Source organism: Bos taurus, chromosome 5 (assembly GCF_002263795.3).
Source record: "Bos taurus isolate L1 Dominette 01449 registration number 42190680 breed Hereford chromosome 5, ARS-UCD2.0, whole genome shotgun sequence".
Taxonomy (NCBI): domain Eukaryota; kingdom Metazoa; phylum Chordata; class Mammalia; order Artiodactyla; family Bovidae; genus Bos; species Bos taurus.
The window spans coordinates 113,718,670-113,734,770 of record NC_037332.1 but is presented as its reverse complement, the minus strand read 5'-3'; the positions used below and the strand labels follow the sequence as shown (position 1 = coordinate 113,734,770).

The window sequence follows — 16,101 nt, the reverse complement described above, 5'->3', positions numbered from 1 at the left end:
TGGTAGGCAGAGGGTCATTGCATGGTTGAGGGGCTCCACAGAGGAGAGGACACTCAAACTGGCCCTTGCAGGATGAGTAGGAGTGGATGGGAAGGGCAGTCTGAGGGAGCAGAGTGCTGCACGTGTGGGCCTCAGGCCTGAGACCTGTGGGTTTATTCTGTATGTGGGCCCAAGATGGTGCCCTGTGCGGCACTGCCACGTTAAAAGGTGTGTGCGTGTAGTTAGAGGACATTCAGTGGAGAGGGGGGGCCAGAAGAGGAGGGTGGAGTGTTCATGCAGGCAGAGCAAGAGAGAAGGTGGTCACACACACACACAACGCCTCGGAAGGTTGTCTATCAATGATGGAAACTGTGCTGAGGTTCTTTGCCACATTAACTAGTATTTGAGCACTTAGTGTCGCATACTCTGGGGCTTTGGCTATTTTTGAATTAGTTTGACTTTTATGAAAAGCCTCAAAGCAGTTCTCTCTGCATGAATGTACATTTCCATACCCCCATCAAACTTTACAACCTATGGGGTCCTATTCATATCAAGTTGCTGGTAAAATTAGAGAAAAATCTCAAAGCTGCTTTTCACTGTCTTTGTCTCACGTTTCTCCAATGGGGAAAAAGCCTGGAAGACTGTCAAAGAACTGGCTGTTCTCATAAGTATTTGAGGAGAACAGTGTGAGTCATTGTAGCTCTTTGCTGGTATTTTAGTATCCGGTTTATTTTTAAACAGTTCTGTGCAACCAGAGTTTCTTCCGTGGTTTCTGTTACTATGGCTCCATAATATTTCCTCAAATCTGCTTGTTCATACTTTCACACACTTTAGTATCAAATTTACAATTCCTTGGAATCAGAACATCTTATTCATGGTATCCAAGAAAGTTTCTCCAACTGCAGCATTTTCTCCCAAATTGGAAGAGTTAGCTGTTTCCCCCACTACAGATGTTGGGGAGAGAGGAGGTTTGGTTCTGTGGAGGACCATGCAGTTAGTGGTGGGTGGAGATGATTAGGGGGCTCCCATCAGCTGTCCAAGCAGGGGACTGGAGGGGCATCCCCCCCAAGGTAAAGGGACCTAACCAGTGGACAGGCTGCCACCTTTGCTGGGAAGTGATGGCCCTGGGTGTTTTTGGTCCGGACACTCAGCAGACTTGGTTCTCTGTAGCAAGAATGTGTGTGGTTCTCTCACTCTTACTTGTTTGTTCATGTATTTTTGGGCTTGAGTGAAGCTTTCACTTCGGGAAGGTCTCTTGTTTTAAGATGCTGCACTCAGAAGGAGAACGGTGCTGGTCTGGCAGTCAGTGGCAAAGTTTGCCTTGTCCTCTCTTCCCACTGTTTGGGACTGTTGAAGGGGATACTTTTCTGCGTTTCATTGCTTTGAGAAATGTGTATTTCTTGAAGGACTGTTCAGGATCTAGAGAAAGTCTGAGAGCAATATGGAATTGTATAGGTAGTTTGTTTCCAGTCTCTTAAAGTTTTTGACCTCTTCCACTTTTTCAGGGATAACCAGGTTGTCCTAGTAACAGACTAGGTTCTGGGCCTATGCCTGGGACTTTTTGTAGGGGACTCATCCGGCCAAACATTCTCAAATTCTGCTATAAATATAAGTGTTGACTCAACGACAGAGCAGTTCGTAATACTTGAGAATTTAAAGTGTGGTATTACTGACTGGACCTTTGGTTCCTAACACAACTGCTTCCACTGATTCAGAGAGAGCCCTTTTGAACAACAAAAACAAAGTAAAAACCGCTTCTGGGCTCTAGAGGCTGCCTAGGACGCTCTAGGTGGGAGGGTCTTCCAACTGAGTGACTGTACAAGCTGGCCATTGTGGAATAATTGACTTTTAAAGAATCACTGAAAATTTTTTGCTTTCCGCTCGAGAAGCATTTGTAGTTAATAATCTGAGTGACTAGTCTTTTCTCTGTGTCATCCAAGAGATGTCACTACACGGCTTCATGAAAGAAATTGCTCACAACAGTATATTATTGTTAAAATCAGACAGATCTTACAGAGGTGGGGGTGGGAGGCAGGGCTGGCTGAGAGGGAATCATCAGGGAAGCTCTTCTGTGGATCTCTGGGCAGAGGCTCCTGTGGTGTTGGCCAGCTAGCCAGGCACTCACTTCAAGGAAGAGCAGCATTCTAAGGAGAAGGAGTGGCAGTTACAAAAGCTTTGTGGTAGAGATGAGCCCAGTATCTTCGAGAAGCAGTGGGAAGATAATTGTGGCTGAGGCAGAGCAGGGTCAGCCAGGGAGGGAAGTCAGCCAGAGGGGCCTGCAAAGCCAGAGCACGACGGGACTGTGGCCAAGCTGAGGGCTTAGGGCTTAGGGTTGAGCTCTGAGTGTGAGGGGTTTGGAGCAGGGAAGTGATGTGATTTAAGTATTTTGAAAGGTGGTCCTGAGGAGACTAGAAATTGAAAGTGAGGGTGGATTTTCTGTTCTACCTAATATTGGTGTGACTTGGAAATACATTAAACTTTTGTTTTCATTTTGTCTTTGACATTTTAGAGTAATTAATACCGCCTGCCTTTCTAGTGATTTGGGATTCTGTCAGGTTTTCTGGGCTCTTTGTGAGGAGAGCTATTGTGTAAATAAGTGCACTCTGGTTGTTAATAATAATTATAATAAAATTGTCTCTGTGTGATCCTGTCAATTAAAACATGTAGTTAATAGTGTGTAAAATAGTTCTCAGCATAGCCAGCAGCTGGAAGATTACAAGTTACGAGAAACTCATCAAGTTAAACCACATGGGGATTTCTATATAGAAGTGTGACACCAGTTCCTCCTTCCCACCTCACTGCTCCAGTTTCAGGGTGTCCACCCACCTTGCTGTCTAACCCTTGAAGCCTGGGTGGCCTGTGCCCCCTGTCTACCCCCACCTCTCCCCAGGGATTCTTCTGTCTAGAACACCCTGCCCCTGTGTATGTACACCCGCCTGCTTCCCATTGGCTCCCAGGGTTCAGCTTGGCGTCCCCAGGCTGGGAAAGTGCCTGCTCTGGACATCCTATTCCTGCCTTCCTCAGCACCATGATGGAGAGCAGCTGTTTCCACCCTGGACTGAGGTATTTCATCTGTGTAATAATCCCAAGGAGTAATAGGAAGTATTGGTTTTATTTTCTAAATGAGGAAACAGGCTCAGAGAGGTTAAGAAACTTGCCCATAGTTATGTTGCTAGTGTGCCACAGGGATTCATTCATTGTTCATTCATTCTCTCATTACTGCCTTGTCATGCTGGGCACTGTGCCCACCTCCAGAATTCATCCATGAGTGAGGCAGGTGTGGGCCATGTGTTTATCTCCCTCCCCAGCCACCTGAGCTCTTGAGCGAGCACGCTTCCAGAGCAGGGCTCCTCCACAGGTGCTCGGTGAGTGCAGAATGAATGAATGAATGCCAACAGCCTGCCCTTATTGGAGCCTTGGTTGGAGTGCTGTCCTATCAAGCCCCCCATCTTTTCTTTTGTTGGAGTCATGCTCACATTCCTAACCTCTCCTCTCCTTCATCTTCCATCGCCCGTGTCGTAGGAGGAAGCGTGGCCTGGTGCAGGGGCCAGCTCTGGGGCTCCTGGCCTGGGTTTGAATCCCAGCTCTACGCCTTCCACTGGAGCGGGGGGCATGGCAACCCACCCCAGTATTCTTGCCTGGAGAATTCCATGGATAGAGGAACCTGGCGGGCTATACTCCCTGGGGTTATAAAGAGTTGGACACGACTGAGTGACCAGCACTTTCACTTTTCTGCTACTTCCTAGCTCTGTGGCCTTGATCAAGTTATTGAAGTGCTTTTGTGCCTTATTTCTTCATCTGTAAAATGAGGGTGATAGTAGCTTCCTGGTAGTGCTGTTCCGAGAATGAATGGTACCTAGCACCTAGAAAGTGCTCAATAAATATTGACTTGTTAATTCTGCCATCTGCCGAGGACAGAGACTGTGTCCCATACCACTCTGAAGGCAAATGTGAACACCTCACCACTCTCACTGGTATCTGCAAATTGATTAGGGCTTGTAAACGTGGGCTGAGGGAAGAAAAGGTGGAAGACAGTCCTGGACTATCCAGGTTAGAGTTCCACCCTCGCTGATACATGTCTGATGGCCGTGGGGTATGTGGATGCTGACCAGGTAAGACCCCTGTGAGGGGCAGGCCTGCCTGAACCATGGCCAGCTTTTGGCCCCTTTTTTCCCCTGGTCTTTCTCCCTGCTGTCCTAGGCTTGACAGGTTTCCTGTTTTGCCCTACTTGGCATCTCCCTTCTACCCATTTGGTCCCTATCAGACTTGATGTTTGAGTCCAGCAAATTACTATATCAGCTCATGTGCTGCCAGTGCCCCTGTCAGCCATAGTGACTGATAACTGAAATGGCCCCTCATCACCTACTTTTTGCCCAAATGCTGCGTCTGCTGCAGCCGTAGTAGTGAGGTTTCTCAGTTTATTACTTTCATTTGCTTAATATTTTCATTCTTTTAATCAAGGAAGCACATGTAAATACATTTAAGTCATAAAGAATATACCAGGAGCTTGAATGTTAGTTCAAATTATTCAAACTTGTCTAACATCTCATTAGTAATCATCACACTATACATTTAGCATCTAAGATTAGGGATATCAGTAAGAAAAAAGTGCAGGTACTTCAAGGTTAGATTTACTTTTGTTTTTTTAATTTTTATTTTATATTGGAGTATAATTGATTTACAATGTTGTGTTTCAGGTGTGTAGTAAAGTACTTCAGTTATACATATATCTTTTCTTCTTTCTTTTTTAGAATCTTTCCCCATATGATTATTATAGAGTATTGAGTAGAGATCTCTATACTCTACAGTAGGTCTTTTTTGATTATTTGATATATAGTAGTGTGTGTATGTTCGGAGAAGGCGATGGCACCCCACTCCAGTACTCTTGACAGGAAAATCCCATGGATGGAGGAGCCTGGTGGGCTACAGTCCATGGGGTTGCTAAGAGTCGGACACGACTGAGCGACTTCACTTTCACTTTTCACTTTCATGCATTGGAGAAGGAAATGGCAACCCACTCCAGTGTTCTTGCCTGGAGAATCCCAGGGACGGGGGAGCCTGGTGGGCTGCCATCTATGGGGTCGCACAGAGTCAGACATGACTGAAGTGACTTAGCAGCAGCAGGAGTGTGTGTATGTTAATCCCAACCTCCTACTTAATTGCTATTCCTCCCTTTCTCCTTTGGTAATCAGAAGTTTGTTTTCTAAGTCTGTGAGTCTCTTTCTGTTTTGTAAATAAGTTAATTTGCATCAGTTTTTAAGATTCTACATAAAAGTGATATCATATGATATTTGTATTTCTCTGACTTGACTTCACTTAGAATGACAAATTTACTTTTGAACCTGAGCTGTCAGAAGCTTTCATTTTGTAGTTCTTAAATTTTCCCATTGGCTCAAACCAGATAGAAAAACTGGATGACCCAAATCATGGAGGTGTTTTTTTGTTTTTGTCAGCATGCTGTTTATTCTTCTCTCTCTCTTTTTCTTTTTCTTTTTTTTAACTTTTTGGCCACACCATGTGCTATATGGAATCTTAGTTCCCCAACCAGGGATCAATCAAACCTGCGCCCCTTGCAGTGAAAGTGCAGAGTCTTAACCACTGGACCACCAGGAAAGTCTTAGCAGTGAAGGTTATTGCAAATGACCTTACTCTTAGGATGACTTGGCTTGAGTCCACTCAAATTCTCTTATCATCTCTTGCCAGTAGGAGGCTCTTCTAAAACATTGTAAACTCAGAGAAATTTAAGAGTATACTTCATCACACACTCTTTAATTGAAGGTAGTGGGATGTTGAGAAAATGCCCAAGGTCCCACAGCTGTTTGTGTGGCAAATTTGGAGGGAGTCTTCCAAATTTTGGCTGTGAGAGCCCTTCATAAGAGTGAAAAATGACTTCTGAATCATCAAAAAGTAAATACGATCAGTGTAGCTTTATTGGGTTTGTTTATTTGAGGTATATAAATATCTAATGTGTATTTTTGTTTAAAAATTGGCATTCCTAGCAATGTATAGCCAGTGATACCCTAAACCAGACAGATGAACCACTCCCATCGCTGCCTCTTAGGGGGAATTAGTTGTGTACAGGCATTGACAATCTCCCTCTAGGTGAAAGGACATCAGCCCACCAGGATATCCAAGTGTGGATAGCTGTGTCCGGGAAAGGTTGAATGGAGTGAGTCTTGAACATTCTGAAAATGTGTACATCAAAGGAATTTCATATGTAAAGCTTCAAAATTTTTAAAAAATCATTTGTTTGGCTGTGCCAGGTCTTAGTTGTGGCGCATGGCATCTTTGATCTTCCCTGTGGGATGTGGGGTCTTTAGTTGGGGTGTGTGGAATCTAGTTCCCTCATCAGGAATTGAACCTGGGCCCCTGGCATTGGGAGCTAGGAGTCTTAGCCACTGGACCACCAGGGAAGTCCCTCTCATAAATGTTTGTTTACTGGAAGCTTTTAAAATCAAACAAAAACCCCAGGAAGTCTGATCTCTGTATTTACCAAGTGAGAAATTAGAAGCTGTGATGAGGCTCCCTTGTCTCCCCTACAGCTGAAGTCTCCTTTTTACAGGCGCTTATTCTTTTCTTTTCCCTTTTCTATTTCTTATTCATGTGTAATATTGTCAGTGCTATTTCATCTTCTAAAATGTCCTCAGATTCATCGTGTGAAACAAGCAAGTCTCCAAAGACCATGGTGTGTTTTTGAGTCATTTTTTCTCCTATGCCTCTCAAGGTATCTTTCTTGAGTGTGTAATCTCCCCTGTACATGTAGGTTGAGGATGTCGGATCAAACTCTTGCTTTTTGAATTGCATTTGAGAGGTTAACCAAATATCGTTAGAATGCGTGAGCCCGAGCCCCCGGTGAAGTAACAGGACAGGGTGGGAAGCTGTGTGTACTGTGACCTTCCCCCAGTCTTGGTGCTGACTGGGAAAGACCCAGACCCCCAAGGTTACTGACGGTGGGGGCCGGGTGCAATGTGGGCCAAGACGTGATGTCATGTAGCTGTTCAGAGCGTCGGGGAGACAGCACGGACAACAGGGGAAATGCTCGTTATGCAACTGAAAAAAGCCAACCGCAGGATGGCATGTTTGCTGTGATTGCAGCAGAGACAGACTGTAGATGGCAGAGGAAAGGGCTGAGTAATGAGAATGCAGCTGGCGGAACTGAGCCCCACTGAGAGGAGCCCTCACTGGTTTTGACAGCCCTGCGGTAGCCGAAGGAATAGACATTTGGACTTGAAACTGTCACAGGTTCAGCAGTATGCTGCTGCTGCTAAGTCTCTTTAGTCGTGTCCGACTCTGTATGACCCCATAGACGGCAGCCCACCAGGCTCCCCCGTCCCTGGGATTCTCCAGGCAAGAACACTGGAGTGGGTTGCCATTTCCTTCTCCAGTGCATGAAAGTGAAAAGTGAAAGGGAAGTCGCTCAGTCGTGTCTGACTCTGAGCAACCCCATGGACTGCAGCCCACCAGGCTCCTCCGTCCATGGATTTTCCAGGCAAGAGTCCTGGAGTGGGTGCCGTCGCCTTCTCCTCAGCAGTATAAGGTGAGTCACATGAGCAAAGCTCTGGGAGCCAGGCCGTCACGGCCGCGTGGGACGCACCTGCTTTGGAACTGGTGCCGTGCTGTGCAAAAGCAGTGCCGCGTCTCACAGTGGGAATAGCGTCCCTGTTTAGAAAAATTCGTTTATCTCTCACCTAACCCAACACGATTGTTTCTGTCAGAAACAGAGGCCCTGTAGTGTTGACTAGACAAAATGAGACAGTCCCAAGTTTCAGGAGGTGGTTTTCTCGGCAACACCAAGCTCTGTCTGTGAGAGAGGCTGACAGCCTTGTTAATCTCTGGAAGTACTTTTGAGTGTGTTTGGCCCACTCTGCACCCCCTACCCCACCCCGTACGTGCTTCTGGAGGACCCTCCCCACCCCATCCGGGTGTGGGGCTTGCCGAGCCGTGGCCTCGGTGTGTTTCCCTCAGACGGAGCTGTTCTCCATGGTTGAGGTATGCGCACTACACAATGTTCCAGAGATATAAGTCACTTTATTTGCTGATCTCTATCTCTTCCTTTGAGGAATGTTCAGTTTTCCAGATGAAATCATTGGAAACAAAATAGGCTGTGCTGCACATTTGAGCCATTAAAAAAAAAAAAAGTGCTTTGTCGGTTGTGTAAAGCAGTATATTGCCTCGGGTCTTACTCTCTGAGCAGCCCCCGTGTGGGAGGTGGCTTGAGGGCTAAAGAAAAGCAGGCAACCCCATTCTTTCTTAAGAGGAACTGACTGGACATACAGGGAGAGCCTGAACTGAGGCTGGAGGCAGAGGGTTCCCAGCAGCTTGTGGGCCCTGCTGGTGGTCGGCCCCCGGGGCTGAGCAGGAGAAGGGCTTCCTGTGTGGCTGGTGGTAGACAGCCTGGCCCTGAGCCACACAGCCCCCACTGTGGTTGCTAAACCAGTTGTGGTTTAGTTTAACGTGTGCAGTAGTGTTTATAGAAGAATTCTAACCACTGGAGCCAAAACATCTTCACATAAATGTCCCAATTATTTCCCATCGGTTGACCTTCAGTCTGTGTGAATCAAAATTGCCCAGACTTTTCACTTCAACTTTTCTCATCCTGAATCCATCTAGCAAGTTTTTATTGAGTGACTGCTCTGTGGTCTTCTGACTTGAGTTTTGAAAGGGTCTCTGTGTTGAGAATAAACTGAAAGGCAGGGCAAGCCAGGACACCATGGGGAGATGACTGCAATCTTGCAGCAGAGAGGTGCTTCCGGTCGGCAGAGCTGTTGGGGTTTCAAGAGGGGCTGGTCGGTCCTTTTTCGAAGCTGTGGTGCAGGCACGTGGCTCAGAGGGCCACACCTTCATTCCTGGACAGGCCACTGACAAAACAAAGTGAGGTATTTTCATTAATGGTTTTTGTATCCTAAAAATATTACGTGGTGATAGTCAAATTTTTCAAATAATTTAGAAGGTGACGAGGTAAAATATGCAAGTTTGCTCTGCACTGCCACAAGTTTGAGACTCACTGGGGCTTTCTGCACATTGACATACTTTGGGGGTTTTTTTGGCTGCACTAGGTCTTAGCTCTGGTATATGGGATCTAGTTCCCTTACCAGGAGAAGGCGATGGCACCCCACTCCAGTACTCTTGCCTAGAAAATCCCATGGACGGAGGAGCCTGGTGGGCTGCAGTCCATGGGTCTCGAAGAGTCGGACACTTACTGAGTGACTTCACTATCAATTTTCAATTAAATGCATCAGAGAAGGAAATGGCAACCCACTCCAGTGTTCTTGCCTGGAGAATCCCAGGGACGGGAGAGCCTGGTGGGCTGCCGTCTATGGGGTCGCACAGAGTCGGACACGACTGAAGCGACTTAGCAGCAGCAGCAGCAGCAGTTCCCTTACCAGGGATCAAACCTGGGCACCTTGCATCGGGAGTGCAGAGTCTTAACCTCTGGACCACCAGGGAAGTCCCCCGATTGTGTTTTAATACCAGTGGGATCAGACTGTATCTATGGTGTCACACTTGATTCCACTTGATATGCAGGAACACTGTGCGTCCTTCATCCACGGCTGTACACACAGTCCCCTGCCCTTTCTCCTCTGGCTGCCTGTGTTCCACTCCGGGGCTGTATCAGCACTTTTGATTCTTGATGCACAGTGAGGTGGCTTTCGGTATCTTATTCTTCCTGCTATTAAAATCAGTACCACCGTGAATTCCTACCTACCTTTGACCTTTGGGTGAGTTTATCAGTAGGAAACGTTTTAGAAGAACTAGTTGGATCAAAGGCTGGGTGTTTCTTTTTTGTCATACATATCACATGTTGAGAGGCAGCGCAGGTAAGGACAGGTATGGAAGACCATGCATTTGGATGCTTGATTTTCAGTAGTGCATCTTACAGCTACTTGAGGCTTGAATTTTTATCAGTTAGCAGATAGAAGATCTGAGTTGCCATGCAGCTCCATTCCTCCCTGGAGTCCTCAGTGACGCCTCAGGCGGGTCTGTGGGCTCCGGCCCTGCTGGGGCTGCCGCTAGGACCTTTGTTCCCAGGGGCCGCCCCCTGCTGGAAAGGCCCCTCCCTTGTCCTTTACACACTTCACGCCCACTTGCTCTCCACCTTGGGTCCTCAGAGAGGCAGGACCATTCTGCCTCCACAAGAGCTTCCCTCCACTCACTCACAGCACCTCATTTATCTCTGTTCTAGCCCTGTTCACACTTGCAGCTGTTTTCACCTTACTGTGTGTCAGTCTGCCCTGCTCAGACACCTGGCCTGCGCGTGCAGGGCCTGTGTCAGTCCTGCGAATTGCTCCATCCGCGGGACTCTGAGTGACCGGCACGTAGTAAGTTCTCAAACATCGGTGTGTAGAATGAATGGGAGATCCACTCCTTACTGAAGGAATGATTCTCCCCTCACTCTGGGCCAGAGAGTGGCTTAGAAGAAACTGTAGGGACTTCATTAATCAATGAAGAATCTCCCACCCTGGACAAGGAGGGAGGAACAAACCCTAGACCCAGCATATGCTCACGGCCAGGCCTGCAGGGCAGCACAGGCCAGGCTAGTGTTGTGTATGGGCAGCAGCGAGGATGCCTCCCTTCTCTTCTGCCTTCTGAAGTCACCGAGGATCAGAGGTGGCTTCTCCAAGGACGACTTTGAGGGTAGATGAAGCGCTAATGGTAAAGAACCTGTCTGCCAATGTGGGAGACATGAGTCATGGGTTCAATCTCTGGGTCAGGAAGATCCCCTGGAGGAGGGCATGGCAACCCACTCTAGAATTCTTGCCTGGAGAATCCCATGGGCAGATGAGCCTGGTGGGTTACAGTCCATGGGGCCGCAAAGAGTCAGACACGTCGGAGTGATTTAGTATGCACGCACAAGCTACATGCGCCTTTTCTCAGAATCTTCTTGCCTTTTGACCTAATGACCTGTTCTATTTCTTTTTCTTGGAACAAATTAAGGGCATTAAGGGGGAGCTGAATGTACTTATGTAATGTGTACCATTACTTACCTGATATCTTTTATCAGGCCCAGATGGGAGGAGAGAAGTTATGCCAGCTCCCAGATTGGACCAAGGGCACCCTTGGCAGCCTCCGTTAACCTTTGAGATTCTGCCCACCGTTTTAGGAATGGCTCTGACTCGGGGCTTCCCAGGAGGCACTAGTGGTAAAGAACCCGTCTGCTAAGAGACAAAAGAGATGCGGATTCAATCCCTGGGTTGGGAAGATGCCTGGAGGAGGCATGACACCCACTCCAGTACCCTTGCCTGGAGAATCTCATGGACAGAGGAGCCTGGTGAGCTATGACCCATAGAGTTGCAAAAAGTCAGACATGATTAAAGCAACTTAGTACGTACTGACTCACAGTGTTTACATCCATCGGCAGCTGAAGTCACTGAAACCCAGAGATCTGGGCACTTTTTCCCCCACCTCAGTCATGCCTGGATTCCTGAAGAAAGTCTCTTAGAATGTATTCAGCAGTCGTCTTCTGAGGGGGACCACGGATGTGCTTATCAGCAGTGGGAGGAGAGGGCCGATGATTTGTACATCTTTACCTTAGGATTTTCTTGTTCTCAAGTCTCAATTTGTTTTTTATACACTTTTGATGGGAAGATAAGGTCCCAGGACAGCTCAGTTCAGTCGCTCAGTCGTGTCCAACTCTTTACCACCCCATGGATTGCAGCATGCCAGGTTTCCCTGTCTATCACCAATTCCTGGAGCTTGCTCAAACTCTTGTCCATCGAGTCGGTGATGCCATCCAACCATCTCATCCTCTGTCGCCCCGTTCTCCTCCCGCCTTCAATCCTTCCCAGCATCAGGGTTTTTTCTACTGAGTCAGCTCTTTGCATCAGGTGGCCAAAGTATTGGAGCTTCAGCATCAGTCCTTCCAATGAATATTCAGGGTTGATTTCCTTTAGGATTGACCGGTTTGATCTCCCTGAAGTCCAAGGGACTCTCAAGGGTCTTCTCCAGCACCACAATTCGAACATATCACTTCTTTGGCGCTCAGCCTTCTTTATGGTCCAAGTCTCACATCTATACATTACTACTGGAAAAATCATAACTTTTATTATATGGACCTTTGTCAGCAAAGTGATGTCTCTGCTTTTTAATATGCTGGCACTTCACAGGCTCTTAATCGATCTTGTGCAGAACTGATCTTCTATTAGTGTCTAAGCCAGGACTGAACCCAGGCAAGAAAATGACTTCCTGAAAGTGAACTTTTCAGATGTCAAGTTGCTTCTCTGCCCAGAGCAAGCACCGCTCTCCCCTGCACCTGCTCCCTGCAGCTGCTCCCTGGGGCTGGCCAGGCAGCTTAGCCAGTGGCTTGATTTGGCCACTTTGAGACTCGCCTGAGCCAGAGCTCAGATATTCCCTGAGAAGCCTGAAACAGAGACCAGCTGCTCTAGTTAGAAAACTCTCTGCTGCTGCAGTCATGCGCTGGGGTGCTTCTAGGAGAGCCTTGGCTCAGAGCATGGGATCCCACCAGAAGGGGATGCTGTGAGATGCAGCACCAGGGCCCTGGCCTGTGAAGCCTGCCCAGCCATTGCGATATCCAGGGTCAGGAGGACACGCTGCCTCTGTGGCGTGCTGCTAGGTAGAATGAATGTGCGGCACTTGGGCCACTCTGCCTGCTTACGGAGTGCATGCGTGTGGGATGCTTGGCTGAAGGGACCATAACTTGCTCTTTAAATGTATTGAGAATAGGGGGCTGTGTTCAAGTTTGGAAGCTGGAAATCCATCAGATTAAACCTTTTAATCCACAGCTAGATCTTAGGTTATAAGACACCTAATTTATTTAAACTTGAGATTGTTTCTAGAAAACATCTTAGTATGATAGAGAATAGTACCTTCGTAAGCAGGCACAGTTGGTGTCCTGCTTGGGTGACCATGGACCAGTTACCTAGCCTCCCTTAACCTCAGTTTTATCAGCTCAAAGTATAGATGAAAGTGATTATACCTGCTATCTAATAATAATCGCATTGTAACTTAGTATGTGTCACTTACTGGGGACCATGTACTGTTCTCCTGGTATGTCTGGCCGTGTTGAACCTTCACAGTAATTCTGTGATACATTATTGTCTGAGTTACATTATCGTCTCTTGTTGACAAGATAAGGCCATTGAGGCACAGAGAGGTTAGGTACCTTGCCCACTGTTGCCTGGCTAATGAGTAGCACGTCTGGGATTAGAGCCCAGGCAGCTCGTGTTCCTTACTGTGCTTGTAGACTGTCTCACAGGGAATCCCAGGATTATAGCATGGAAAGGCACCTAGAACAGTCTTGCACCTGTAGGTGTAACAGTGTAGATCACTCTGCCTTCTCCCTCCCATGTCTCAGCTGTCTCCTGACTGTGGTAGGAGCGTTTCAGATCTCTGGCTGTGAGATCTCAGTGCAGGGTGCTGTGAAGGAGACTTGAGTCTCACTCTGTCACTAAGAAGTCAGGGAATCTCATGGGGCTGTGGATGGGTCATTCCATCAGTGTGATTTGTGCTTGTGAACATAGCTGGAGTCCTTCAACTTCTTCCTTCTAGCAGGGGAAATTATCACCCCATTGCCCTCACTTGGATTTAGATCATTGAATCATTGCTCAGAGACGATCACTTTCGCTTGTTTGTCTTTACTCCTTCTAGCTGACCCTCACACAGACTGTGTCAGAATAAACTGGTCTGAATCCAGGGCCTCAGTGGCTGAGATGAGCCAGTCATGGGAAGAGGGAAACAGCCCCCAACACAAGCAAAGCCTGGTGGGAACTGGAGAGTGGAGTCAGGTGTGAAAGATGGATTATTTCCACTCACATTTTGCCCCAGGTCCTTGTCGTGTGGGATGAGTAGGACAGGCTGGAACAGGGCAAGCCCAGAGATGCAGCGACTCTGCTTTTGCCTGTTCTCCTCGCAGGGTCTCTGCCCCTTTCTCCAAGGGATGAGGCGTTAAGTGTATCAGCCTGTTGATTTAAGTGTGCAGACTGTTCTTCAGAAAGCTTTTCAAAGTCTTCAGTAAGATGTTGCAAAGGTTTACTTGTTAATGTGAAATACACACCACACATATAACACGCACATGTATGTCAGTGCTGAGTTTGGAGTGTTTGACTTTCGTCCACTGAAGGAGATTGTGGACTGTGCTGCATTGAAGGCAGTCATGGAAATGGAAGTTGTGAAATGGAGACAGCTTGCTTCTTTACATTGGGAATTTAAAAGCTGCAATGTTGTGTTTTTTGTTTTATAGGTGTGTCCCCAGATTTTGAGCATCTGAAGTGGACCTCTAATTTAAGCACTCCCTGCTGCTCCCTCACCCTTTGGAGAGATGTCTGTCACTTACGATGATTCTGTTGGAGTCGAAGTGTCCAGCGACAGCTTCTGGGAGGTAATGCCCATACTTTCTTCTGGATGAATGCAGAGACCAAGCCAGTGGTGCCTGACACCCCCTCTTTATTGACTGGGGCTGGGGTGATGAGATGACCATACACCAGAACCAGCCAGACCTCCAATCTAAGTGGCAGCGAGTATGGCCTAGCTCTCTGTGAGGATGGTAAACTTACCTTGCTAGAAAAGTTTGATAACAGAAGAGGTTAGAGATGTTCATTTAAGGTCTAATCAGTTTGTCCATTCTCATAGCTTCCTTTCCATGCTCAACCCTGCTGTGACTTGAAATGACATATACTGATTACCAGGCTTGGTCTCAGTAGCGGCATTACTCTTGAGTTTTGTAGAACAATGGGTGGTAGTGATGTGACAACACTTTGGGCAACGCAGGCAAGTGGCCAGGAGGCTGAACAAATTGCCCTTGGACTTCTTGGAGCATCTTCTTGTCTGTCTGTGCCTGCGACGAATTCCTTTCCTAATCAGATTATGTTGTGGCTTGGGTTTTTTTGTTTGTTTTTTAGTGGAGATAATTCTTCCTGAGTCCCACTTATTTCTTTGTTGTTATTTTGTCGCTCAGTCGTGTCCGACTCTTTGCGACCCCATGGCTTGCTTGCCAGGCTCCTCTGTCCATGGGATTTCCCAGGCAACAGTATTGGAGTGAGTTGCCATTTCCTTCTCTAGGGGATCTTCCCCACATCTCCTGCACTGGCAGGCAGATTCTTTACTGCTGAGCCACTGGGCACTTACTTCTTACCTGCCGGATAAAACAGAGTCCATGAAATCTTGTTTATGTGGCTGCTTGGGCTTCCCAGGTAGCTCAGTGGTAAAGAATCCAGCTTCCAATGCAGGAGATGCGAGTTCGATTCTTGGGTGGGGAAGATCCCTGGAAAAGGAAATGGCAACTCACTTCAGTATTCTTGCCTGGGATATCCCATGGACAGAGGAGCCTGGGCAGGCTACAGTCCATGGGGTCACAAAAGAGCTGGACATGACTTAGCAACTAAACGTGTCAAAACCCCTGGAACCATCCCAGCAGCTGTGGGCTTAGTGGGAAGAGCACTGGCTTTGTAGTTGGAAAGCTCCAGGTTCTGATCCCAGCTGCGCCATTACTAGCTATCTGTGTGACCTTGGGCGAGTTGCTTGACTGATCTGAGCTGCAGTGTTTTCAGCTCTAAGAGGGATGATGGTACTGGTCTTCAAGGGAGGCTGCCACCATGAGACAAGAATGGCAACATCGGAGCCCTGTGATGCTTTCCTGACACAAAAGGCCCAGGTGCTGCAGAGCCCCATGGTGGAGCCTGTGGTTTGCCGGAGACAAGCACAGAGTTCTGTTAACTTAGATTAATTAGATGTGCGATTTTGTCTAACATCAAATACTGTCGATACTACAGCCTTAACACAGACAAGTGATCACAGGAGCCCAACTCAAACTTCTCTGAACACTTTTCTTCTCTGTGTATTGGGGGAAAGGTCATCATTGCCTTTTAGCTGACTACTTTATTTTATTGGAAGTCAGTGTTTATTGACCACCTACTGTGTGCTAGGCCCCGTGAGTTCCCATGGGACGTATGACCGCCTGAGTCCCTGTTCCTCAGCTACCTTCCTGGTGGGGATCCGGGCTGGAGCTCAGTCTCAGTAGCCGGAGAGGCATGTGTGACCTGGGGAACACCTCAGCAAAGGCAGCAACAGACTTTTGGGTACATCCCAGCTGCTCGGCCGCAGCGGCCCCTTGGCAGGGTCAAGTGCACTCTCACGGCGTGCAGAAGGATTGGTGGTGAAGCTGGATCA

General features: G+C 47.5%; 1 protein-coding gene across 5 annotated transcripts in view; it reads left to right on the top strand.

Moving 5' to 3' along the window:
• PACSIN2 (protein kinase C and casein kinase substrate in neurons 2) overlaps window positions 1-16,101 on the top strand; it is a 117,224-nt gene that overhangs the window by 69,320 nt on the left and 31,803 nt on the right. For 3 of the 5 annotated variants that reach the window (NM_001046468.1, XM_005207423.5, XM_024992037.2), the window contains exon 2: window positions 14,177-14,314. The exons of 1 other annotated variant lie outside the window; for it this stretch is intronic. In NM_001046468.1, the coding sequence (NP_001039933.1) occupies window positions 14,255-14,314 (60 nt within the window). In that variant the 5' untranslated portion in view covers window positions 14,177-14,254. Of the gene's footprint in view, window positions 1-11,080; window positions 11,249-14,176; window positions 14,315-16,101 lie in introns of all 5 variants that reach the window. One more of the 5 variants, XM_059886641.1, reaches the window with a different exon arrangement.